General features: G+C 46.8%; 1 protein-coding gene across 1 annotated transcript in view; it reads right to left on the reverse strand.

Moving 5' to 3' along the window:
- The window catches only part of PDIA5 (protein disulfide isomerase family A member 5), a 92,447-nt gene extending 80,518 nt beyond the window's left edge, over window positions 1–11,929 (reverse strand). The window contains exon 1 of the mRNA XM_033855759.2: window positions 11,763–11,929. Coding sequence (XP_033711650.1) covers window positions 11,763–11,810 — 48 coding nt within the window. The 5' untranslated portion in view covers window positions 11,811–11,929. The remainder of the gene's footprint in view (window positions 1–11,762) is intronic.
- Between the last annotated feature and the right edge of the window lie 13,338 nt (window positions 11,930–25,267).

Here is a 25,267-nt window from a genome sequence, read left to right on the forward strand (position 1 = left end):
AAAACAAATGTGATAAAATGTTAATATTTGTGGAATCTGGCCGAAGGGCAGATGGAAATCTTTTATATTCTTCTTGCAGCTCTTCTCTAAGGCTATTTCAAACTTAGAGTTAGGGGGAAAACACCTAAAATAAGACAGAAAAAAAAGAGATGCCTAGAATACAACCAAATACTGCCCCCACCTCTTCCACAGGCTTCCTGAAATCCTCGGCCATCTATCCAGTGTCACGGGCATTTTCCCATGTAAGAGCAGTGCTTATCTGCCCTTCCTCACTTCCAGCTGACTGACTGCTCACTCCTCTGCTCACCTGACATTGTGTAGTTTTTTTAATAAGAACTATTATACAGAATCTGCAAAGAACTTTGCATGCAACACGTACCTAGAATGGCTTTGATGAGTGAGGGTGGGGGGGAGAAATGCTAATTTTTAAATATAGGTAATTTATGCCCCTTAAATGGGCAAATTTTAAGCATCTGTCACTGAGCACTATGGCTAAATACCCTCTTCACAAGGAGCTAATAAGGCCTAACCTCAAACCTAGTTTGACGATTTCGCCACTGATATTTCCCAATGTTCAAATAAATGTCCACCACCCAGCAGACTTTGAAATAAAAACAAGCACCGCCTGGATGGCGTGTATGTGTGTGCGTGTGTGTCTGTGTGTGTGTGCGTGTGTCTGTGTGTGTGTGAGAGTGACAGAAAGACAGAAGCCTGGCCCTGGGATGTGGACCCCTGACTAGCTACAGCTGAGGAGCTAAATGTGCTTAAGAAAGAGAGAGAAGTAGGAAAGCGCTTGGCTGGCACAGAATCCAAGAGAGGATTCTTTAATCCCTACATCGAGGGCCTAGGGATGCGGCCATGATAATGATAAGAGCTGCAAGTACAGAGTGTTTGTTGCGTGACCAGGAGTCAGCTAAGCTGCTCATGTGACTATCTAGTTCATTCTCTTGGCAAGTGAATTAAGCAGGTACTTTCATTATACCTAGTCTATAGATAAGGAAGCCGAGACAAAGAACAGTTAGAAACTTGCTCAACGTCACTGGCAAGTAGGTAAGAGAGCTGTGACTCAGACCCAAGATGAAATGGAAAGACCGATTCCTAGAGCCACACACGTCTCACCGCTTGCTCCTATAAATGCACAGCCAGCTGCACGTCTTATATTTTGCTTCCTTTAAAAGCCACACCTTATACATGGGCTACACAGTTTTCCCACCTGTTTCCACAGCACAAACATGGCTGTCAACAAGGGAGAGTTCAGAGGCAGGACAACTGATCTGAGAGCTTATGAAAACAGGTTTTCTTATCCTGAAATTGCAACTGCAGTGCATTTAACCAGGACTTAAGTCCTAAAGCTTTTAATGTTGTGGAAAACCTCTTCTAGAGCCAAGAGGGCTCTGGGTTGCTGCCAGCCTGGTGTGCCGGGCCTGCTAACGAGGAAGAGCTGGTGGAGGGAGCAGAGAATTAGGTAGCAGGGACGAAGGAAGAGCAGGTGAATTCCCACTCCGGAAACCCAACCCTGCCTCAAAGCTCCATTAATTGAAAAGAAAATAACAATTCAAGTGCTCATGACTCATGAGGTAAATCTGTGCTTTGACATACAGTATATCATTCAGTCCCCTAAAGCTGAGGGTCTAAACCGGCATTTTCTACCCCTCTGGCCTTAACCCAAGAGCCAAGTCATAAAATCACTTTTATAAAATACCACCAGCATTTTTAAAAATAACATTAAAAAGGAAACATCCATGCTTCCCTGGTGGCACAGTGGCTAAGAATGCAAGGGACATGGGTTTGAGCCCTGGTCTGGGAAGATCCCACATGCCACAGAGCAACTAAGCCCGTGCGCCACAAATACTGAGCCTGCGCTCTAGAGCCCGCGAGTCACAACTACTGAAGCCCGCGTGCCTAGAGTCCGTGCTCCGCAACAAGAGAAGCCACCGCAACGAGAAGCCTGCGCACCGCAACGAAGAGTAGCCCCTCTTTGCCACAACTAGAGAAAGCCCGCATTCAGCAACGAAGACCCAACACAGCCAAAAATTAATTAACTAATTTTTAAAAATTAAGGAGAAAAGGAAACATCAGTCTGTACCATAAGCAGCAAGACTGTTTTTGGTGAAAAATCTGCATCTGTTATGTTCATATAGACATATATGTACTTGATTATAATGTAAAATGCAAAATTGTTCTTCCAGGAGTTGCAGTAAAAATGTTTGAAAAACTGCTATAAACAATCTGTGTGGGAGGTGGTACCATCCCCACTTTACAGATGTGAAAACTGAGGTTCAAAGAACTTAAGGAGGGCTTCCCTGGTGGCACAGTGGTTGAGAGTCCGCCTGCCAATGCAGGGGACGTGGGTTCGTGCCCCGGTCCGGGAAGATCCCACATGCCGCAGAGCGGCTGGGCCCGTGAGCCATGGCCGCTGAACCTGCGCGTCCGGAGCCTGTGCTCCGCAACGGGAGAGGCCACAACGGTGAGAGGCCCGTGTACCGCAAAAAAAAAAAAAAAAAAAGAACTTAAGGAGTTCAACTTGGGTGAAGTCTAAAAGGGCAGAGCCGGGACTCAGAGGTCTTCTGGGCACAGATTAGAAGCTCTTCTCTTTGCCCATCAATGTGCACACTTCCCACTGGTATCCCCCGAGGTCTCTCCACTCCCCAGAGCTCCACCCAGAACAAGACCCGAAAGGCCAGCAAGTCTGCTTTCCCTTCCAATCTAGCTACTGAGCACAACCAACAAGAAAGAGCTTCGATGACTGCCTGAGCCATCTTCTCTGCTACCTGCTTGTGCACACTTCCCTAAACGCCTGCAGAGAAACGCAAAAACGGCCCATGCTTCAGCCAAGTGATGCCTCACAGTGTCACCAGTGTGTGTGACTTGTAACATGGGCAGAAGTTGTGCCACACCACTCGGCCCAAAGCTGCAACCTTGGCTGGCAAAATACTGTCCACCACGTAAAATTAACATTAACTTGTAAATGTCTCCAGTTTGTAGTTGCACAACAGCAATAAGTATAAGCTTTTTGGAAATACAGATTCCTGGGCCTTCCCCTTGAAGAAAATCACCTCGTGGATCTGGAGAGCCCAGGAATCCATTTTTACGCATACCTCCCTAAGACGGGTGTATTCACAGCCAGGTTGGAAGGCCATTATTCCATCACTTAAAAACCCCCTCCCTGGACTCCATACCACTCCCCTCTCCCTCACAGCCAGAATGTTCCATCTCCCTCCCCACCTTCTACCCACTCCTCAGCATTGTCAGAGCTGTCAGCCCCCCACCATCAAAGAGGCTCTTGGTGGAGGTCCAGCAATGACCTCCACATGGATAACCCAACGGGCACCTCCATTCTCGTTTTGCTCAGCCTCTTGAACCCAGGCAGAACTCGCTTGGTCTCCCTTCTACCTCTCCAGCCACCCTTCCTATCTTCTTTGTAAGTCCACCTCCACCATCCTGCAAATGCGGGAGTTCCTCAGGGCTCACTCACTCAGTCCATCTTCTCTTCCTGCCCCACACCCTCCCCTGGGGTCCCCCACCTGAGCAGCACCCCTAAATTAACATCCTCAGTCCAGACCTCCTTTCTGAGCGCCACACCCTCACATCCTGCTCACTCAGCGGCTCTTAAACCGGGGTCAAGTATAATTCTCAAATGTTAAAAACCCAATTCTCATACAAACAAAGACTGAGCATATTTCAAAGGGTTATTAACTCATTAATAAGGGACCCACTAAAATGACAAAGCTTGGTCAAAAGAGGATATAAGAAAAAAAAGGTTAATAAAAAGATTTTAAAAAGAGGTTATAGGGAATTCCCTGGCGGTCCAGTGGTTAAGACTCCATGCTTCCACTGCCAGGGGCCTGGGTTCAAACCCTAGTCGGGGAACTAAGATCCCGCAAGCAGTGCAGCACGCCCCCCCCCCCCAAAAAAAGAAGTAGTTATAAGAAACTTACAAGTGGTCGACGAAAAACAGGTATGATATGATTGCTAAATGAGATACCAAGCCGGTTAATGTCCTGAAGGATCTCTCTTCTCTACCAAACAGAAATCATTTGCATCCTTTCTAACTTTACAGAGTATGGGTCCTAAGGAATAATAAACAAAGTGACATTCCCTAAAGTACTGGATGCCGCTGAAGTGGGCTTCCCAGACAATGCTCCAGTGTGACATTAGAAAGTCACTAGATCATCTTTTATTTCCAAGTTTGGTGATAATTTTTCTTACACTGGGGTCTATGAATTTGGATGGGGAAATATCACATCTCTATTTTCACTAATTTCACTAAAATTTAGCCTTCCCTTTATTATGAATGTAGGTAACTAATTACAGTAGCACTTACAGTATCTGTGACTTTGCCATCAACAGAAATCACATTTTCTCATCACAAGAGGATTGCTGCAGATATCTTGAAACACTGTTTATGCTTATCACTACTTAAAATTACAGAAATTATCAAACTTGCCACTAGATCTTCTTATATGACGCATTAAAAAAATACATACTATTTTGTCACAATTTATTATATTTTAATAACTATATTTCCATATCACTGGTTTCTTTTGTAATCCTATGCATTCTGTTTTATACATTTAAAAACATTTTTCTAAGAAAGGGTCCATAAGTCTTCAGAGAGGCCTTTCCTGACTCCCTGCAGTAGGATAGGGACCCCTGTTACACATTCTCTTACCACCTTATCTTCCTCCTTCCAGCACTTACTACCTGAATTAAATAATAAATTAGTGGCTCTCTCACTAGGCAATGGGAGGAAGGGATGGTGTCCATCTTAGTTATATTTTGTCCCAAATGCCTTGGTATAGTATGTCTGGCTCATAAAATACTCTCAAGAAGTATCTGTCAAAAACAAAAAAAAGGGGGCTTCCCTGTTGGCACAGAGGTTAAGAATCCGTCTGCCAATGCAGAGGACACGGGTTGGAGCCCTGGTCCGGGAAGATCCCACATGCAGTGGAGCAACTAAGCCTGTGCACCACAGCTACTGAGCCTGCGCTCTTGAGCCCGTGAGCCACAACTACTGAGACCACGTGTCACAACTACTGAAGCCAGCGCGTCTAGAACCCGTACTCCGTGATAAGAGAAGCCAATGCAATGAGAAGCCTGCGCACCGCAAGGAAGAGTAGCCCCCGCTCGCCGCAACTAGAGAAAGCCCGCACGCAGCAACGAGGACCCAACGCAGCCAAAAATAAATAAATAAATAAATAAATAAAAAACAAACAAAACACCAACAAAAAAGAAAGATCTGTGGAATAAATGAACATCTGTGACACGTGCAACATGCAGACAGTGGTCCATGTTTCTTTGAAATGAGGAGCATGTACAACACTCTGCCCAGGACCCAGCGGGTCAGACCCCTTGATGACAGCAAACCTGCTTGTTCCTCGGGAGCCTGCCCTACTTGGCCCTATAACAGAGCTTTCCAGCCAAGCCCACATCTTGGCTCAGAAGCTAGATCACCCTAATGTTTTAAGCCCCAATGTAAGGCCCTCGACCTAGATCTCCATTAATACCTTCCACGCGAAGGATTAAAGGATCTGCTCACGAATTAAAGACATCTGCTCAAGCCAAGGGGTTAGACAAATGGTGGGATTCTTTGGGGCGATGGATTCTCTACCCCTGCCCCAGCCAGCTGTGAGGAGTGGGGAACTCTGAAGCAGGGCACAGGCTCACCATCAGGCCATCTGGGAACAGAGCGCACATCCACCTGGGGGCTCAGTATGACCTTGGGGGATAAAAAGACGCAAAAAGGCTATTCTAATCCCATACTCCTTCTGAGTGTCCAACCCCGACTCCCCCGCACTGCATGACTGCAAAGCTAATCATTTAGAAGCGGTCATAAACTGGTGTGTGGAAAGAGGCCCTGTTGGACGTAGGTGGTCAGAGGGGACAGCTATCTAGAGCCATGCAGGAGGGTGATGAGAAGGGCAGGAAGGATGGTCAGTGAGGGCCTGGCTACGGCCCCTACTCAGGCCATCAGGGAGCTAAAGAGCAAGGTTCACGGACTCCCCAGGTAAACGGCTGGTGCTGCGATTTCAGAAAATAGCGCGTGCCAAGGAGGCTGCTCAGACATTCAGGCGACCCACTCATCTGCCTATGTCCTCCCCTTCCAGGCCATGACCATCAGTGGTCTCTCTTCCTGCTCTGTCAACCTACTCATCCCTCTCTCGGGGTAACAGTACTCAACCAGCTTACCTCACCCAGCTCATGTGGGACTCAAAACTACACAGGTGTGAAATGTGTGGAAATGCTTTGCAAACTCTAAAGCCCTCTACAAATGTACCAGGTGTCTTCTAATTCTCGTTGCCAGGTCAAATGGCTAGCCAGAGGCCTGGGTCAGGGCCACAGGATGGGCCAGGCAGGAGGAACAGAGCTCCTTCCCTCTCCCACTGAAACCTAGGACACCAGGTGTGGGGGAAAAGGAAGCGGGGGGCAAGCAAACCATGGAAGTCCGGCAACGTAGGAGAACTTAGGCTCTCCTACACCCCATGCGCACTCTCTGGTCCACTGTCATTTAGCCTCCAAAACCTACCACAATCACCAAGGGAGACACAAGAGCCCCACAGAACAAAACCACAAAGCTGGGGCGTACCTTCCAGGGAGGCGGTGTGGTTGGTATCTCCATTCTCAAGAGAGGATCCACTTTCAGAAGAAAGGGGAAACACAGAGCACTTAAATCCTCAGTTCCTCTGTCCGCATGCACGCGTGCCCGCGCGCACACACACACACCCCCCCATCCAGAGGCTCTGCAGCGGCCCAGTGCAGAGGGGCAAGGAGCCATCAGGAGCTCAGCTCCAGGGGACTGTGCCGGGGAGAGTCCTGGCTGCACGGGCCCCCCAGCCGTGTCTCGCAGCCTCCGCTCACACCCGCTCTGGCCCTTCACTGGCTTCCGGGTGCCCCTTCTCCAACGATCTGAGGTGACTGCTGTGGCTCCTACTTAGTGGGCACGTCCACGTGCCACACAGTGTGCTGGGTGCTTCCTGTATTATTTCTGATCCTTTCAGCTTTGCAAGATGGGTATCATTACCACCACTGACAACAAGAAAACAGTCAGGGCCCAAGGTCACATAGCTCCTGAGTGTCTAGCTGGCTAAAAGCCCATGTTCTTTCTATACCATCGCACTGGACTACATCTTGTAGATAACAGAGAAGAAAGTAACAGGAAGAAAGTGTTGTTTTGGGAAAACTAATCCAGTCTCTCCCGCTCCAACCCAACCCTCCACTGTGGCGTAACTGCTCTTGTTAGTGAAAGGGCCGTTTTCATCATATCTCTCCATTGCCTAAAGAATCAAGTCCCTAAAGCTTTGTCAGGCATTTAAGATTCTTTCCAATTCACTTTTCCAGCCTCGTTTCCCCAACCCCACCCTCAAATCCTCCCTTCCATCCAGCCCGGCCCATCACTCCTCATTGCCCACGTTTCTGTCTTGGCTTCCCTGCCTGCAACACTAATTCCTTCAACCAAACACAGACGGGGGGTGACTGCACGCCAGGTCTGGGCGAGGTGCTGGGACAGGGAGGATCCCCGCTGTCACAGAGTCTGCCTTCCTTGTGAGGCATGAGCTGCGGCCCTTCTCTGGCCCCTTGGTGCCCCAGAGCATGACCCTGCTCCGAATCCACAGCACTGTGTTTGCCACTCCTACGGCACTCAGTCATTCCAACTCGTGTGCCAGTTCTGTTTTAAAACTTCCTCTGTAATGTGTTTACTTCTGTGGGAAAAGTGCACTCCAGGTTCCAAGCAGCATTATCAATGGCAGTTGGGCTCTCATGCCAGCCCACAAAAGCCTACTAAATATATAGCGGTGTAGAACCTAAATACGTGTACATTAAAAGCTCTGCAGGAGAGACCAGGGCAAACGTCTGCTGCTTCCTGCACCCCTACCCACTGTGCCATCAAGTTCTGAGCTTCACGCCACCCTCTGGGGCAGAGGCCTGAGCAGTGGGAGGAGGGAAGCAGGTGGGAGCTGGCACGACAGAGATGGAGGGGGAAGAACGCTGATGTGTAATTCAGGGGCCTGGCTCCCATCCCCACTCTGTCTTTACAAACTAGGCCTCAAGTGGGTGAGTCCCTTCCCTCTCAAAGCCTTACTTTTCTCTTTTAAAATCAGGGAGCTGGGGGCTTCCCTGGTGGCGCAGTGGTTAAGAATCCGCCTGCCAATGCAGGGGACACGGGTTCAAGCCCTGGGCCAGGAAGATCCCACATGCCGCGGAGCAGCTAAGCCCGTGCCCGCGCGCCACAACTACCGAAGCCCACACGCCTAGAGCCCGTGCTCCGCAACAAGAGAAGCCAACGCAATGAGAAGCCCGTGCACCGCAATGAAGGCCCAATACAGCCAAAAATAAAAACAAATAAATAAATAAAAATTAAAAAAAAAAAAAAAAAAATCAGGGAGCTGAGTTAGGTCAGTAGTTCTCAGACCTCTGAAGCTCACAGATTGGCAGGATATATTTTTAAACATGTATTTAAAGTATATGTTTAAAAATATGTAGTGTGTATTACATATATATTTTAAAATAAATTTTATCAATTAAAGGACTTTTTAATAAAATCACAATATACTATCACTGCTTTCATTTTTTTCAAAAGGACATTATAAACCACTCCTCCACCCCCCCCCACCCCCCCACATGCACTCCCTCAATATGGACACCGTGTCAGAGAAATGAAGTTTTTAAACCGGAAATATTTGGAATCATGAAAAAAAAAAAGCCATTCACCATTGTTATTTTTCCAATTTGTCCGTGAACCAGTGCAAACTTCATCACAGCCCAGCTCCAGGCCTCAGCCTGACAATGGAACCCTTGAGCTGGGTGAGGCTGAGTCCTCTCCAGCTCTGACATTACTCCACTCTGAGCGAGCTCTGGATGGAGACTATACAACAATCAGCATGGATGGCCCCGGGCAAGGGTCAGCTGCAGGAAGGAGCTGAGTGGGACAGCAGGAAGGGGCAGTCGGCTGCAGGGGTAGGGACAGGACAGCCTGGCCTCCCCAGCCGCAGGCCCGGGGCAGAGACACCCAGCCTGGAAGGGCTGGAACTAACCTGTCCCAAGTGTTGACTAGCGCTGTTTCCACCCCAGAGTGTGGAAGGCTGCGAGTCCCCAAAGAAACTTTTTTAAAAGTTCCTCTACTAACTTTTTCTGATCAAAAACTAATGCACATTCATATAGAAAACTTGGGAAGTACCAAAAAAGCATAAGCAAAGAAGTAGGCAAAAGTCACCCACAACTCCACCTTCCAGAACAATCACTGTAAACATTCTGACGCACTGCTAATCCCTCAAACACTTTTGTAGCTATCTTCAGCCACCCTGGGATTCAGTTTTGTATCCCGCTTTTCCCCTAATTATCACACTCAAATACTTCTCCATGCCTTAGATATTCTTCATAAGCATCATAACATATTTTGATAATAAACCCAGCATTGTAGTAAATACCAATATTCTTTATAAACATGACTTTCCGTGGTATGGATAGGGCCAGAAATCATTTAAACATGCTGCCGTTGTTAAGCATTTAAGCCACTTCCATATTTTTGCTATTGTAAAAAACGTGGTGGGTGTACACCCCTGTCCATGAATCTCTGTAGACCCCTTTACACTTCTCTGTATCTCTTGGGTCACAGCCCAGTGCTCTGCGTGTATCTGCCCCCAGTAAATACTGAGTGGACAAAGAAATCCAATCCACTCCCAGGAGCTGCAGAACCCTTATCAGATGGACGTAGAGTTTATATTTACAAAGGCCCACCCTGGTGTCCACCTGCCACTCATCACTGACCCTACATCTCAAGCTCACACCTGCTAAGTCAATCTTGGGCTTGCGGAAAGGAGAAGATGTCAATTCCTTGTTGAGGCCTCCCAGGTTCTAGGGCTCTCAGCAAACCTACCCACTCTCCGTACCTCCAGGTGGAGGGCATCAGCAGACCTCAATTGCCTAGAGGACTCCCACAGCCCCTCCTGAGGGCTCAACCCACCCCTTAGGAAAGTCATGGCTGACCTCCCTCTAAATTAATGTATGGCTCCCCTTCAGGCGTGCTCCCAGAACTTCAAGTATCAGCACTCACCGTTCTGTCTTTATCTGCTCACAGGACTGACTCCCCTGCCCAACGCAGGGCAACACCAGAGGGCAGGAACAATGTGTGTTTTGCTCCCTGCCCAAAATCCAACCCAGTGCCAGCCAAACAACGGGGTTGATAAATAAATGTTTGCTGAATGAAACTTCTTTCTGGTCTGAGTCTCAAGCCTTTTATTTTCACAGGAGGGAGAGGAAAGGGGAAGAAGAGAGGAAAGTAGGACCTCCTAAAACAGCCCAAGTGCAAAGACCTGATAGCGGGTGGCACTGGAGATGGCCCCCTGTGCACAGTCCAGCAGTCCTGCCTGGCCTAGAAACCAGTCCAGACCAACCGGCAGCAGGAACAGAATACAAACAGATCAAACACACCTAGATTTCGGGAAGTGACACTGCCCCACTCCAGCCTCGTTTCTCTCCAAGAGAATGGTCAGATCTAGAGGAGCAAGGACCTTCCTTTCCCACCCATTTTCATACAACTAGAAAATACAGGGTCACTCCTCACTGGCGAACCCAGAAGGTCAGGGTATTGAGAGATGGAAGTATTTAAAGCAACTCAAGCCACACTCCATTTTTTTCTCCTCACGTTTCGTCCAGCGTCCTCGCCACACCCAAAAGAAAAAACCTGTAAAATCTGGGTTGGAGAGAGTGCCAGCAGCAGGAGGTTCCCTTCAGGAACTTCAGGTAAAAAAGGAGCCAAGATTGTCCTAAAATAAGGCAGACCAGAAGTTATACTAGGTGTGGAAGGAGGCCATATTATCCTATCACACACCCACAGCAACACCAAGGCCAAATCCGGGGCCCTGGGTGCTGTGGACACACCCATTCCAACCTCTCTCAGGGATGCCCTGCGGCATTCTCCCCCACCCCACAAGGGTAGCAAACTCCTCCGGAGAGCCTGCACTCCCATCACCCTGGCCCACCCCTTCTCCACTCCTGTACGGTTTTGCAGTTTAGAGCTACGTCCTCCGATTTCTCATCCGACCCTCCTGGCAACCTTGTTAGAGTGGTATTTAAAGCGTCCCCATTTCATGGATGAGAAGATTAAGTCAGGTACATTAAACGATAGGCCGCGTCACAAGCCAGAAAGTGGCTGAGGTTCCAGCCAGCCTCAGTTGGGTGAAGGAGCTTAACTCCCCCGCGGTGACCCCACCCGGCCCCGCCAAGCCTGGCCGGCTGGCGGAGATCCACGTGGTGACTGGAGGTTCGCGGCTGCTCAGAGCCGAAACCAAGAACTAGGTGGCTGGCTCCAGAACAAGGTTTCCGGCAGTGCTGGTGGCAAGCACCCCCTTCTTACCCCGTACTCACACAGGTACAGGGCCCGGAGTCTGGGGTGCAGCACCCCCGCAAGCCGCCGGCGTCCGGCCCTAGCCCGCGGCCGCCCCCTGACCTGCGCCCCTGCAAAGTTGTGTCCGCGGCGTAAGCCCCCCACCCTCGCGAGGGATCGCCCAGCGCCCCCGGGGTCCCCCACCCCGGGCTCCTTTCGACCTTTGAGCCCCGGAGCACCCCGCTGCGAGTGCACGGCGATCGCCCGGCTGCCTCCCCCGCAGCCACCGGGTCCCCGCCTGCTCGGCACGCACACCCCCAACCAGGCGCCCGGAGGCATCTATCTCCCCGCACGTCCCGGGAGGGCCGGGAGCAGGGAACTCGGACCCTCGCCGGGCGCACGTGCCGTCCCGGCCCGGACCCCAGCGCCACAGCCTCACCCAGACCGCCAGCAGCAGCAGCAACCACGCCGGCACGACCCGCGCCATCCCCGCCGCAGCTGCCCACGGCCGGTTCTGGTCCCCACTCGGGCTCCCGCGACCGCAGCTCCGCCGGGGGCAGCCACCTCCGCCACTTCCCAGCCGCTCCCCGCCTCCGAGTTCCCGGTGCCACGTCTGCCAAAGCATGCGCACCGCGCTGGCAGAGCCTGCCGGGGAGAAGTGCGTGCTGGGAGTTGTAGTTTGCAGCATGGCTGAGCAGGGGTCCGCGGGTGTGAACTTGGCCCCCAGGCCAGGTAGAAGTCTGAGTGGAGTGCGACATGGTCAGGGTCAAAGAGTAAGGGAAAGCAGTTAATTTGGGGGGCTTGCTCTGTGCCTAGAACTTTAGAAACAAGATCTCCTTCAGCTCAGGTAAGTTTTATTTTCCACACTTCGAGGATGAGGTGGCGGCCCAGAGAACTTAATAAGACCCAGATCACACAGCCTGGAAATGGCAGAGTCCAGTGCTGCTTGTGGAGGATAGGAAAAGCCGTCGTCCCTGCGTCCCTCCAACTGTTTCTTTTTTTTCATTCAGAAAACTGTATTGAGCTGTTGGAAAACAGTTTGACATTACCTCAAAAAGTTGCACAGAGATGACCTTATAACCCAACAATTCCATTCCTGGGCATGTACCAAAAAGACTTGAAAACAGGTATTCAAACAGATACTTGTACACAAATGTTCATAGCAGCATTATTCACAATAGCCAAGAGGTAGAAACAACCCAAGTGTCTATTGAGAGATAAATGGATAAACAAAATGTGATATATTCATACAGTGGGATATTATTCAGTCATTAAAAGGAATGAACTACTGATGTATGCAACAATGTGGATGAAACTCGAAAATATTATGCTAAGAATGGAGCCAGACACAAAAGTATGCATATTGTATGATTACATTTATATGAACCATCCAGAAATGGGCAAATTCATAGTGACAGAAAGCAGATTAGTGATTGCCCGGGGCTGGGGGGAGGAGGAATTGGGGAGTGACTGCTCAGTGGGTACAAGATCTCCTTGGGAAGGATGAAAAGATTTTGGAAAAAGACAGAAACGATAATTGCACAACATTGTGAAGATACTAAGTGCCACTGAATTGTACACTTTAAAATGGTTACTTTTATGTTATGTGAATTTTATCTCAATAAAAAAATTTTTAAAGAAAAAAAACCATCATTGAATCCATTCCTTGTGCTAAAACATTCATGTGTGGAATCAGTTATTCATTCAAGAATTTTTATTAAATACCTACTACACCCTGAGGCTCAAGATATATAGTAGTGAGATGGACAAGGAAGTGCACAGTCTAGGATTGATAGGTTATAGCTGGAAGATCTTTGCTCACTGTCTGGAGGTTCCAAGCTCAAAACCTAGAAGTCATCCTTGATTCATCCTCACTTCTCAACAGGCCCATCCAACCCATCACCACATCCTGTCAGTTCTACCTCCAAAATATAACTCTTCTGCCACCTCCCAAGTCTAAGTCACTGACATGTCTCAGCCACTCAAGGGCAAGACTGCGCCTTCCATTTGCCTGCTCCTTCCTCCTTGTACCCCCTACAATGCAGTTGTTAATGTCAGTCGGATTTTGTTAGCCATTTCCTGGAAACCCTCCAATGGTTTCCCATTGCCCATAAAATGAAATCCAAACACTTCCCCATGACCTGTGAGGCACATATGGTCTGGGTCTGGCCTCTAGACTTCATCTCCTGCCTCTCCCCTATGCTGTCCACTTGGCTCCAGTTACACAAACCATCATTTCCTGCCCATCCCCCACCATCAGAGCTGTTCCTACTTCAGGGCTAGTACTTTTCCTATTCTCTCTGCCTTAACACTCTCCCTGGTCCTTGGTCTGACTGCCACCTTCTAATCCCTTCAGGGCTCTCCTACATGTACATCCTCAGAAAGGCCCTTGGAGCAACCCATCTAAAGGATCTCCACCCCCAAGCCCCTTATCCTCTAGCTCAGGTTCTGCTGATTCCTTGCCAGCCCTTGCCACAATCCGCCACTACTCGTTTAGTTGGTGTGTCCATGGTCTCCTGCTACAAGTGGAATGTAGGTTCATGTCTCTCTTGTTAGCCACCTAACTGCAGAGCCTAGCATAGGACCTGAGCCTCGGGTGGTTCTCAGAGTTCTTTTTGATAACTAACTGATTGAGTGAAGTGATGTGTTGGAGAGTTTCAGAAATTCCTGAATCAGGCGGGAGACAGGGCTTCCTCTGCATGCTCTGCATCCTCAAGCTCATGATCTGCATATGGGAAAGGGGGCCTTTCAGCTCCTCCTCTCTGTTTTTTTTGGTGACTCTGCGCCAGGCCAGGAATGGAACCCCGGCCCTCGGCAGTGAAAGCGCAGAGTCCCAACCATTGGACTGCCAGGGAATTCCTTCTGTTTCTCATCTGTAAAATGAAGTGGCTGGTAAAGATATAGAGCACCGGTACTCCCATGCATTGATGATGGGAATGTAAATTGGTTCGTCCACTTTGGACAACAGTATATGTATAAAATATGTACCAAAATGTTCACAGCAGCTTTATTCATAATAGGGCTTAATTGTGCCTACTCCCCCACAAGTTCATATATTGATGTCCTAACCCCCAGTAGAATATGACTATATTAGAATATGACTTAGAATATGACTTAGAATATGACTATATTTGAAGATAAGGCCTTAAGAAGTAATTAAGTTGAATGAAGCCATTGGGATGAGCCCTAGTCCAATATGACTGGTGTCCTTATAAAAAGAGGACATTAGGACACACAAAGAAAAGGAAAGACTGTGTGAAGACACAAAGAGAAGATGGCCAGCTACAAGTCAAGGAGAGAGGTCCTCAGAAGAAATCAACCCTGCTGATACCTTGATCTTGGACTTCTAGCCTCCAGAATTGTGAGAAAGTAAATTTATGTTGTCTAAACCACTCCTTCTATGGTACTTTGTGATGACAGCCCTAGAAAACTAATACAGTGGCTAAACTGAAAACAATGCAAATGTCCTTGTAAAAGTAGATAAGTAAATGATATCCTATTCTGCAACAAAAAAGAACAAACTACAGATATATACAAGAACATGGATGAATCTCAAAACCCTGATGTTGAACAAAAGTAGCCAGACACAAAAAAGCACATACTGTATGATTCCATTTATCTGAAGTTCAAGAACAGGTAAGCGTAATCTATGGCGATAGAAGGAAAATGGGGGTTCCCGTGGTGGGGGCGGGGAGGAGGAGAGATCAACTGGGAAGAAATAGGAGCAAACCTCTGGGTGCGAGAAATGTTCTAGATCTTGATTAAATGATGGTTACATGAGTCTACATGTATAAAAATTAATTTATTAATTGAGCTGAATTAGTTGAGCTGTATGCTAAGATTTGTACACTTTACTGTCTATAAATCATATCTTGATTTTTTTAAAGTTCAATAAATGAAGGGTGGAGTGAATCAGCTAATCTTCAGGATCCCTTGTAACTCTTGTATGTATCTCCTGAGTCCAAGACTGGCTAAAAGCTCCTGGGTCCAGAGGAGGGCTGAACTCTGCAGAAGTTAACTGCCAAAAGGGAAAGAGTCCAGGAGAGGAAGGAAGGAAGGAAGCCATGGGTCTATGAGCCAGAGAACCAGAGGGCAGGGGACTGAGAGGGAAAAATAAAAATTGCCAAGAAAACAAGCCATTTCATCCTGCAATTGAAACTAGCTAAAATGAGATTTATGGCCCTTCTGGGAATGTTTAACAATTCTAAGCTTCACTCTCTTTGAAATATTAGGAGAATAGCACAGGGCAAGTGCTGTCCCTCCTCCATTACAGCCCTCAATGGGAACCATCCATTCTCCAGCAGCAGCCCCACGGGGCCCGGCCAGAGAAACTTCTCGTCCTGCGGTTTATCGTGAATTGTGAAGCCACCTTATATTTGTGTGGCCGGTTCCTCTCCATCATCTGAACTGAGACGAGGACTAGCACAGTGACTGTGTTCTGACATTCAAGCATGGAGGAGGATTGGCCAGAACAAAATGGGAGGAATGTTACGTCCAAACACAAAAGAATATGTTCTGTATAATTCCACTTACATAAGCTACGAAAAGGGCAAAAGGTCTCTGTTTTGTTAGAAGTCAGGATCGTGGTTACCTTTGAGGGAAGGGTGTGGGTACTCACAGGAAGGGGTCTCTCGTGGTGCTGAGGTTCTTCTCCTCCACCCGAGTACAGGGTACCTGGGTATGTTAACTCTGTAAAAATTCATCACACACATTCATGGGTTATGCTGTCCTTAACTTATATTTGAGTAAGAAGTTCACAGTTTTTTTAAACAAAAGAGGAGGAATGAGATGGAGAGAAAGAGAAGTCAGCTCTGAGTAGGGAAGGTGGAAGGAGAGGAGAATTCTAAAGAAGAGACAGCTGGGAAATCATGAGTAATCCCTACACCTGGGTGAGCACCTAGTCCCACCAGAACACCCCATGCTGCTCACAAGCCTTTGCCTCTGTTCATCAAGTCTGCTGGCATGCCGCTACACCCGTACTCCCACTCGGCTGATACCCACCCAGCTTGGGCACCCCCTCCTCCAAAAGCTTCTTCTGATACTCATCATTTTCCCACCAACACCCCCAGCAGTCCAGAGCTAAGTGTCCCTTCTCTGTGCTCCCACACTTTCCTGTGTGGAATGTGGTCCTTAAGATCATGGACTGTGACAAATTTCATAGAGACAGAAAGTAAAATAGTGGTTTTCAGGGCTTGAGGGGAGAGGGAAATGAGGAGTTCGTGTTTAATAGTTATAGAATTTCAGTAGGATGATGAAAAAGTTCTGGAGATGGAGAGTGTGGGGTTAGTTGCCCTACCATATGAATGTACTTAGTACCACTGAACTGTGGACTTTAAAATGTTTTAAGATGGAGGATAGTCTTCTCAACAAATGACGCTGGGAAAACCAGATATCCACACACAAAAGATTGAAGTTGGACCCTTACCTCACACCATATACAAAAATTAACTCAAATTGGTCACAGACCTAAATGTAAGAGCCCGAAGTATAAAACTCTTAGAAGAAAACGTAGAGGGAAAGCTTCATGACACTGGATTTGGCAATGATTTCTAGGATATGAAAGCAAAAGCACAGGCAACAAAAGTAAAAATAGATTAACTGGACTACATCAAAATTAAAAACTTCTACACGTCAAAGGACACAATTAACAGAGTGAAAAGGCAGCCCACACAATAGGAGAAAATATTTGCAAATCATATATCCAATAAGAGGCACTGAAGAAAACCAAAACAGAGACCACAGTTTGAATATACTCAGAGACACAACACTCATAGTCACATAACCAAAACTTAAGACTGTCCTGATTTTCCCAAAAACAAAACTTAAGCTTTCTTCATGTCAGTGTGATCTTATGGCTTCCTAGCCAATTAGTTACAAACAAACAAGCTAATGCAATGAAAAGGAACATGAGTTTCTAGGAACCAGTCAACAACAGAAAACAACGTACCCCTCATTCATGCTTTATAAACTGAGCCATAACTGCTGAAAGCAAACTTCTAAAGTCTCCCTGTTCCTGATCAGTTTATTTCTCCCTCAATAAAATATTCATATCAAGTAAAGCTTTCTGGATTTTTCTGACAGGGGTAAATATCCAGAATATAAAAAGAACTCCTACAACTCAACAACAACAAAAACCAGCCTGATTTAAAAATGGGCAAAGAAAAATAAATAAATAAATAAAAAATAAAAATGGGCAAAGAACTTCAATACACATTTCTCCAAAGAAGATATGCAAATGGCCAACAAGCATATGAAAAGATGTTCAACATTACTAATCATCAGGGAAATGCAAATCAAAACCACAATGAGCTACCTCCTCACACCCATTAGGGTGGCTACTATAAAAAAACAAACAAACAAACCCAGAAAAAATCAAGTGTTGGGGAGGATGTGGAGAAACTTGAACACTTATGCACTCTTGGTGGGAATGCAAAATGGTTCCGCAGCAGTGGAAAACAGTATGATGATTCCTCAAAAAATTAAAAATAAAACTACCATGTGAACCAGCAATACCACTTCTGGGTATATACCCGAAAGAATTGAAAGTAGGGTCTCAAAGAGATATTTGTACGCTCATGTTCAGAGCAGCACAGTAGCCAAAGGTGGAAGCCACCCAAGTGTCCATCAACAGATAAATGGATAAATAAAATGCAGTATATACATACATTCAACCTTAAACAATAAGGAAATTCTGACACATGCTACAATATAGATGAATCTTGAGAACATTATAAGTGAAATAAACCAGTCTCCAAGATGACAAATACTGTATGAGACCTCTTATATGAGATACCTAGAGTAGTCAAATTCATGGAAACAGAAAGCAGAGTGATAGTTGCCAGGAGTCGGGCTGCAGGGTGGGGATGGGGAGTTGTTATTTAATGGATACAGAGTTTCAGTTTTAAAAGATGAAAAGAGTTGTAGAGATTGGTTGCACAACGATCAATCAATTGGTTGAAAATGTACTTAACACTCTAGAATGTACATTTAAAAATAGTTCAGAGGGTAAATTTTGTTATGTATATTTTACCACAATTTTTAAAAATTTTAAATTATAAAAAAGAAAATGTGAAAATTTCAAAATAAAGTAAAAAAAAGACTTCAGTTTTTAAAAAAAGATGGTTAAAATGGTAAATTTTATGTTGTATATATTTTACCACACACACACACAAACACACACACACACACACACATACACAAAAGAATATGAGCTGTGACCTTAGAAAGGCATGGGTTTGAGTCCTGTCTCTGCCACTTACTAGCTGTGTGGCCTTAGAGAAGTCACATGACTTCAGATCCCCATTCTGTAAAATGGGGATAATAATAGTACTTTCCCCATTGGGCTATACTGAGGATTAAATGAGATTATATATGCAAAATATCTAGCTTGCATTTGTACTGGATAAATATGTCTCTCTTCTTTGATAGCCCTGTTCATAATATAATTTCCTCTAGTGTCTAGTTCCTCAACCCCCCAACCCCTGCATCTCAACACACACACACTAGATGTGAACTCTTTTTATTTTTTAATTAATTTTTACTGGAGTATAGTTGATTTACAATGTTGTGTTAGCTTCTGCTGTACAAAAAAGTGAATCAGTTATACATATACATATATCCACTCTTTCTTTAGATTCTTTTCCCATATACAGTACTGAGTAGGGTTCCATGTGCCATACAGTAGGTCCTTATTAGTTATCTATTTTATATATAGTAGTGTGTATATGTCAGTCCAAATCTCCCAGTTTATCCCCACCCTTCCCCCTCTGGTAACCATGAGTTTGTTTTCTACATGTGACTATTTCTGTTCTGTAAATAAGTTCATTTGTACCATTTTTTTAGGTTCCTAGATACGAACTCTTAAGAACAAAGACTACATCTGGTTTACCTTGTTTTTCTTTGTGTCCCCCAGTGGTCAGGCCAGTGCCCAGCACATAGTAGGAGCTCCTTAAATGTTTAAAATAAACTTTAACAAGAGGGCTTGACAAGGCAGAAGGGAAACCTTCCCAACATTAATATGGACAAACAGCAGAACAGGCCAAGTTATTTTAAGACCAAAAAAAGAATCCTCAGAGACCTGGGTTAGAGTACATCCTTCTAAAAACAGGGGTATAGGGCTTCCCTGGTGGTGCAGTGGTTAAGAATCCACCTGCCAATGCAGGGGACATGGGTTCGAGCCCTGGTCTGGGAAGATCCCACATGCCGCAGAGCAACTAAGCCCGTGCACCACAACTACTGAATACACGTGCCACAGCTACTGAAGCCCGCGCACCTAGAGCCTGTGCCCCGCAACAAGAGAAGCCACTGCAATGAGAAGCCTGCGCACCGCAACCAAGAGTAGCCCCTGCTCGCAGCAACTAGTGAAAGCCCATGTGCAGCAACGAAGACCCAACACCGCCAAAAATAAATAAATAAAATAAATTTATTAAAAATAAATAAATAAATGAAAATAAAAACAGGGGTATAGAATAGACAGCTTAAGGGTGTCTCTGTCAGCCCCTTGTTTCTACGGCAGGCCTGGAACGAGTGTGCTTGGTTATTGAATAATAATTAATAACTCATTATTGGGCATTGATTGAACATTCATCATAGACTCATTGCAGGGCCTCCCTCTGACATTTCACTAAGAAAACATCACGTTAAAAAGCCCAGTTCTCAACTCAGTAAGAGCACTTCCTGCTTGTCCTCTCCGGCATTGATCCTTAGCTCTTCCACCTGTCTCACACACCCCTTTCCGCCTGTCTGTCCTGGCTCCAGCTAGCAGGATGCTTAAACCTGAGGCCCCCCAAGCCAACCCCTTGGCCTTCACTTAGAACAGTCATCTTCCCCATGTGACTGTGTTCCCCCTAAGCCTCCAGCACTCTACCTAGCCATGTCCCCCTGGCCTGGACCCCCAGAGTGAGACCATGGCAGCCTGAAGTTGTGCTTTTCACTTCTTTGTTCTGGTCAGGTCTCCTAGAGGGCCATATCCCTGATGTCTCTGTATATTTTTCACCTTCTCCTTTTTTTCTCAGGATTTAGCTCTCTAAATGGCTTCAACTACAGGGCCCCAGGCTCGAGCTCATTAAAAAAAATTTTGGCTTGCTAAAACTAAATCCAGAGTTGACCTTAGATGATACCATTTTCTCCCTTAACAATAGTATTCACATTACTAACGACTTCAAGTTTGTATTTAAAGCCAAGTGCCAAAAGCCAGGATGTCCTCTCATCTTCTACCTTGTGGGCTCACCCTTCTGTTGATAGTCACAGGTAAATGACTCAAAACCTCGTCCCACATGTGATGGGAAACCCAACACCTTCCTCCGCCAGATACCTCTTAAGAGTCCCTGGAACAATCCAGGATGGGATTCTGGGAAGTGTCAAAGATAAGAGCTCCAATGTCTGGTTTCCACTGAAGCATTTGAATCTCACTGGCACTTTGGTTTCTCTCCACCCTGTGCTGACACGAACATGATGCAGCCCCCTTGCCTTTGATTCTCCAAGGCAAGCACAAACACGAGGATATAGCAGAGTTTTATTGAAGGATTTATTGGTTACAGAGGACAGTTACATCACCACGCAACTACTAGGCAACACCACAGATGGCAAATGACCTAAATGGAATAAATACTAAAAGCCCGCAGCACTCCATCCCAGGGAACTCCTCTGGTTAAGGCTTCTCCTCAGAGTCCCTGCCCACCACCCCCCACCCCCAACACCCCGTCCCACCCCCCCACCAATCTGTTGCATCACCTGTCTTGGGTTTCTGGCACAGAGTTCCTGAAACTCTTGGAATTTCCTGAGTGGTGACGGGAGTGCATTTTTTTATTCCCAAAGAGCCTCTTTGGACTACACCTGAGTTTATGCTAATGAGTGACTCAGGGTGGAACCCTTAGAAAGCTTTTGAATAGGACCTGTCCATAGAAAGACCAAACACCTGATTAGCTCCAGGGAGGGGTAGCAAGCTGGAGACTGAGATATAAAAACTCTTGAACAATAAGATTTCCGAATTGGCAAACACATTGATGTGCTGGGAGGTTGGTGTACCTGGAGAGGACGTGGAAGCTCTGTGCTCTCCCCATAAATACCTTGCCCATTAGGCTGTGCCAGAGTGGTATCCTTTATAATAAGCTGGTAAATGTAAGTACAGTGTTTTCCTGCATTCTAGTGAATTAGCAAACCTGAGGGTGATTGTGGGAACCCCCAAATTTTTAGTCAGCCAGGCAGAATTGTGGGTCTCCTGGAGACTCCATTTTTGCCTGGCATCTGAAATGGGGGCAGTCTTATGGGACTGAGCCCTTAACCTATGGGGTTTATGCTAACTCTGAATTGACTTATTGGACCCCCATTAGAGAATCAGACAGGATTCTTTCTGTGATGGGCATTGCTCTTATGGGGTGTGTGTGTTTGGGGGATCTGCAACTACGTAGGTCTTGGTGAGAGTCAGGTCCTGCATCATATTACGGAAGCCCCAAAGTCCGTACTGCAGGCAGGGTGTGGGCTCTGTGATCCAAGTCAGCCAATCAGCTGCTTAAGCCAGTGACTTTGTCTTTGGAGCAAGTGCTACAAAAAAGCAGGGAATATTTATAAGAGGAGGACCCGTGCTTGGGCAGCAGGTCCCACAGTATCCATCCCTAACCAGGTGTTCCTTGGTGTGACCTTGGCTGGGGTCCCGGATATCCAGCTTCCAGCCTGTTTTTCAAGTCTAATCCTCCAACTGTCCTATAATGTCCTCCAACGTCCACAAATTTTTGGATACTCTGCTCTTCAAGAGCTGGGACTTAATTCCCCTTCCCCTGAGGATGGGCTAGATTTAGTGACTCTCTTCTCATGAATAGAATATGGTAGAAGTGACTATGTGTGACTTGCAAGACTGGGTCATGAAAGGCATCGCAGCTTCCTCCTTACACTCTTGCTTGGATCCCTCACTCTGGGGGAGGCCAGCTCCAATGTCATAAGGACATTCAGGCAGTCTCATGGAAAAGCCCATATATAAGGGAAAAGAGCTTCCTACCAATAGCCAGTGAAGTACTGAGTTTTCCTGCCAACATCCAAGCAAGTGAGCCGTCTTGAAAGCAGCTCCCCAGCCCCAGTCAAACTTCAGCTAACGGAAGCCCCACCTGAGCTGCTCCCAAATGCCTGATCCATAGAAACTAGGAGATAATAAATGTGCATTGCTTTTGGGGGGCATAATTTGTTATGGAGCATAAAGAGCTATTATACTTCCAGATTCTGTGAGCCACCGAAAAGCCTTCCAGTAATTTCTATTTCTACATAAATTAGCCAGTTTCTGTGTTTACAACCAAGAGCCATGACTGGAACCACTTCTTCACATCTTCGCCCTCAACCCCAATCCACAGCCCCAGCCTCTCACCCTCCCCCTTTATCAGGCAGGGTAGTTCATATTTGGGTTTCTCATGATCTCACCAGCCTACCCAGTTTATTTCCTGGAGCGTTCACCTTCCTCACTCAAGCAGGCTGTCCAAACATCTTCCTAGCTGCAAAATCAGCCTCACCACTCCCTGAGAAGGCAAACGCAGCTGCAGACCACAGTGGCACTCAATTACTTCCAGCCCACCTCTCCTGCAAGCCTTGCCGTCTGCCTTCTCCCCTCATCATCCACTCCCTGCTCCCTTATAGGTTTCCTGCAATCTCGTCCTCTTTTCTGGAAACCATCTCCTTCCTCAGTTTCCTCAACTTTGCCCATGCTGTGTTTCTGCCCTACCTCCTGACTGCTCCTTCTCTGGTTTTCATTCTCTCACTTCCTGAGTAAGGAGCCTGCTGCCTTTTCTTCCTCTGTGGTCTCCTCCAGCTGCCTTGGCATCGCTGGCGGCTCCGGCCCTCAGCTGAGAGTGACCCACCCCCAGCCTCTGCTTCTACAGCCGGCTCCTCTCCTGAACCTAATTATTATTTCTGTCACTGGCACCTCAGCTCAATGTCAATGTTTGAGAGCGACTCATCTTCTCACCTGACTGCCCTCCTTCTATTAGTGGTACCATCCTTCCTTCTGGAAACCAGGCTTAAACTCCCATTCCCTTCTCCTTTACTGCCCCATCCCCTCAGAGGCTGAGTCCACCACATCCCTTCCCTTGGTATTCCCCACATCTCTCTCCAGTCGCTCAGGCTCTACTCAGCTCTCAGACTGGCCTCTGCGGGCACCTCTCTATTATTATCTCTGCTTCCCATCCATGTCCCCAAAAGGAATTGTTCCTACATACAGCCTCCAGAGCAGTATTCCTAAGGAACTGTCCTTATCCTATCATTTCACTTAGAAACCTTCTATTATATTCAACAGTATTAAGTACCAGCTGCATGTGAATTATTTATGATTCTTTGCATACAACCTACTGAAACCAACATGTGTCGGTTTAAACTGAAAATGGGAGCTGATGACATGGCTACGGGGAGATCTCACAGAACCCACAGGCAGGAATGCAGCCAAGCCTCAGACCTGAAAAACTCTTAGGACTCCATGTGCTCTCTCTCCATCTGCACTCTGCCTTTCTCAGCATCTGCTCCTCTACCTCCCCTGCAGACCCCAGCTCTCCCGGGCACTCAGCCCCTTGCAGAAGATGCCTGCCTCCCAGGAGCCAAGGCACTAAAGAGACCAGTCCCCAGTGGAAATGGAGTCTTTCAGTCCCCGTTTCCAGTTTGCCGGTGTGCCAGTCAGGAATCATCTGCTTGCAAATAATGGACACCCAACACAACTAGCTTGGGCAAAAGTGTAATTTATGGGCTCTGATAAACAAGCCTTGGAAAGGGCAGGCTGGGGCAAGGCCTTCTGGACAGAAGGTTACAGGGACTGAATGTCATTTATCTCTCCATTTCCCATGTCTGCCTGTGAGTGTTCTTTGCTTAAGGTAGACCCGCTCCTTCCACATGTTAAAGGACACTAACGACACCTGATTAATCTTGCCACCTGAGAAGGTTGGCTCTTCTCCACGAATTCTAATTCAAGAAAAATTCTTAGAGTGGGCTCTAAGTGATCCAGCTTGGGGCAGGTCTCCATCCGTGGGTTAGGTGGGAGGGGCACTAGATAAGGGTAGAGCAGAAAGCATAGACTCTGGAATAAGACTGCCTGGGCTTAAATCTTGGCTCTGTTACATATTAGCTGTGTGACTCTTGGCACTTAACCTCTCTGTGCCTCAGTTTCTTTGTCTGTAAAATAAGGATAACAATAGGACCCATCTCAGAGATTGTTATTAAGATTAAATTTAGAGTGCTTAGAATAGTGCCTACCACAAAGTAGGCTCTGTGTCAGCAGTAATGACGATGATGACGACAACCACAGCAAGGGAAGACGAGAGGAGATTCACTCTTCTTGAACCATATGCTTGAGACAGGAGCAGAAGTTCAACCAAGGGAGTGTATGTTAGTTTTCTAGGGCTGCCTTAACGAAGTCCTGCGGACTGGGGGACTTAGAACAGAAGTTCATTGTCTCGGCTCTGGAGTGTAGAAGTCTGAAGTCAAGATGTAGGCAGGGTGGCTTCTTCTGTGAGCTGCAAGGGAGAATCTGTTCCACGCTTCCCTCCTCACTTTTGGTAGCCTTAGGCCTTCCTTGGCTTGTAGATGCAGGTTCTCCTGTGTCTTCACATCTTTCCTTTGTATGTATCTGTCTCTGTGTCTTGATTTCCTCTTCTTATAAGGACACCAGTGTTTTTTTTTAAATTTTCCCTTTATTTATTTAGTTATTTTATTGGCCACGCGGCACGTGGGATCTTAGTTCCCCGACCAGGGATTGAACCCGCACCCCCTGCACTGGAAGCGTGCAGTCTTAACCACTAGACCACCGGCAAAGTCCCAGGACACCAGTGTTTTAGATTAGGGCCCACACCGATGACCTCATCTTAATCATCTGCATAGACTCTATTTTCAAATAAGGTCACATTCACAGGTACTGGGGATTGGGTCTTGGACATTACTTTTTAGTAGGGATGGGGTGGGAACACACAATTCAACTCATAA

The sequence above is a fragment of the Tursiops truncatus genome, chromosome 4 (assembly GCF_011762595.2).
Source record: "Tursiops truncatus isolate mTurTru1 chromosome 4, mTurTru1.mat.Y, whole genome shotgun sequence".
NCBI classification, from domain to species: Eukaryota; Metazoa; Chordata; class Mammalia; order Artiodactyla; family Delphinidae; genus Tursiops; species Tursiops truncatus.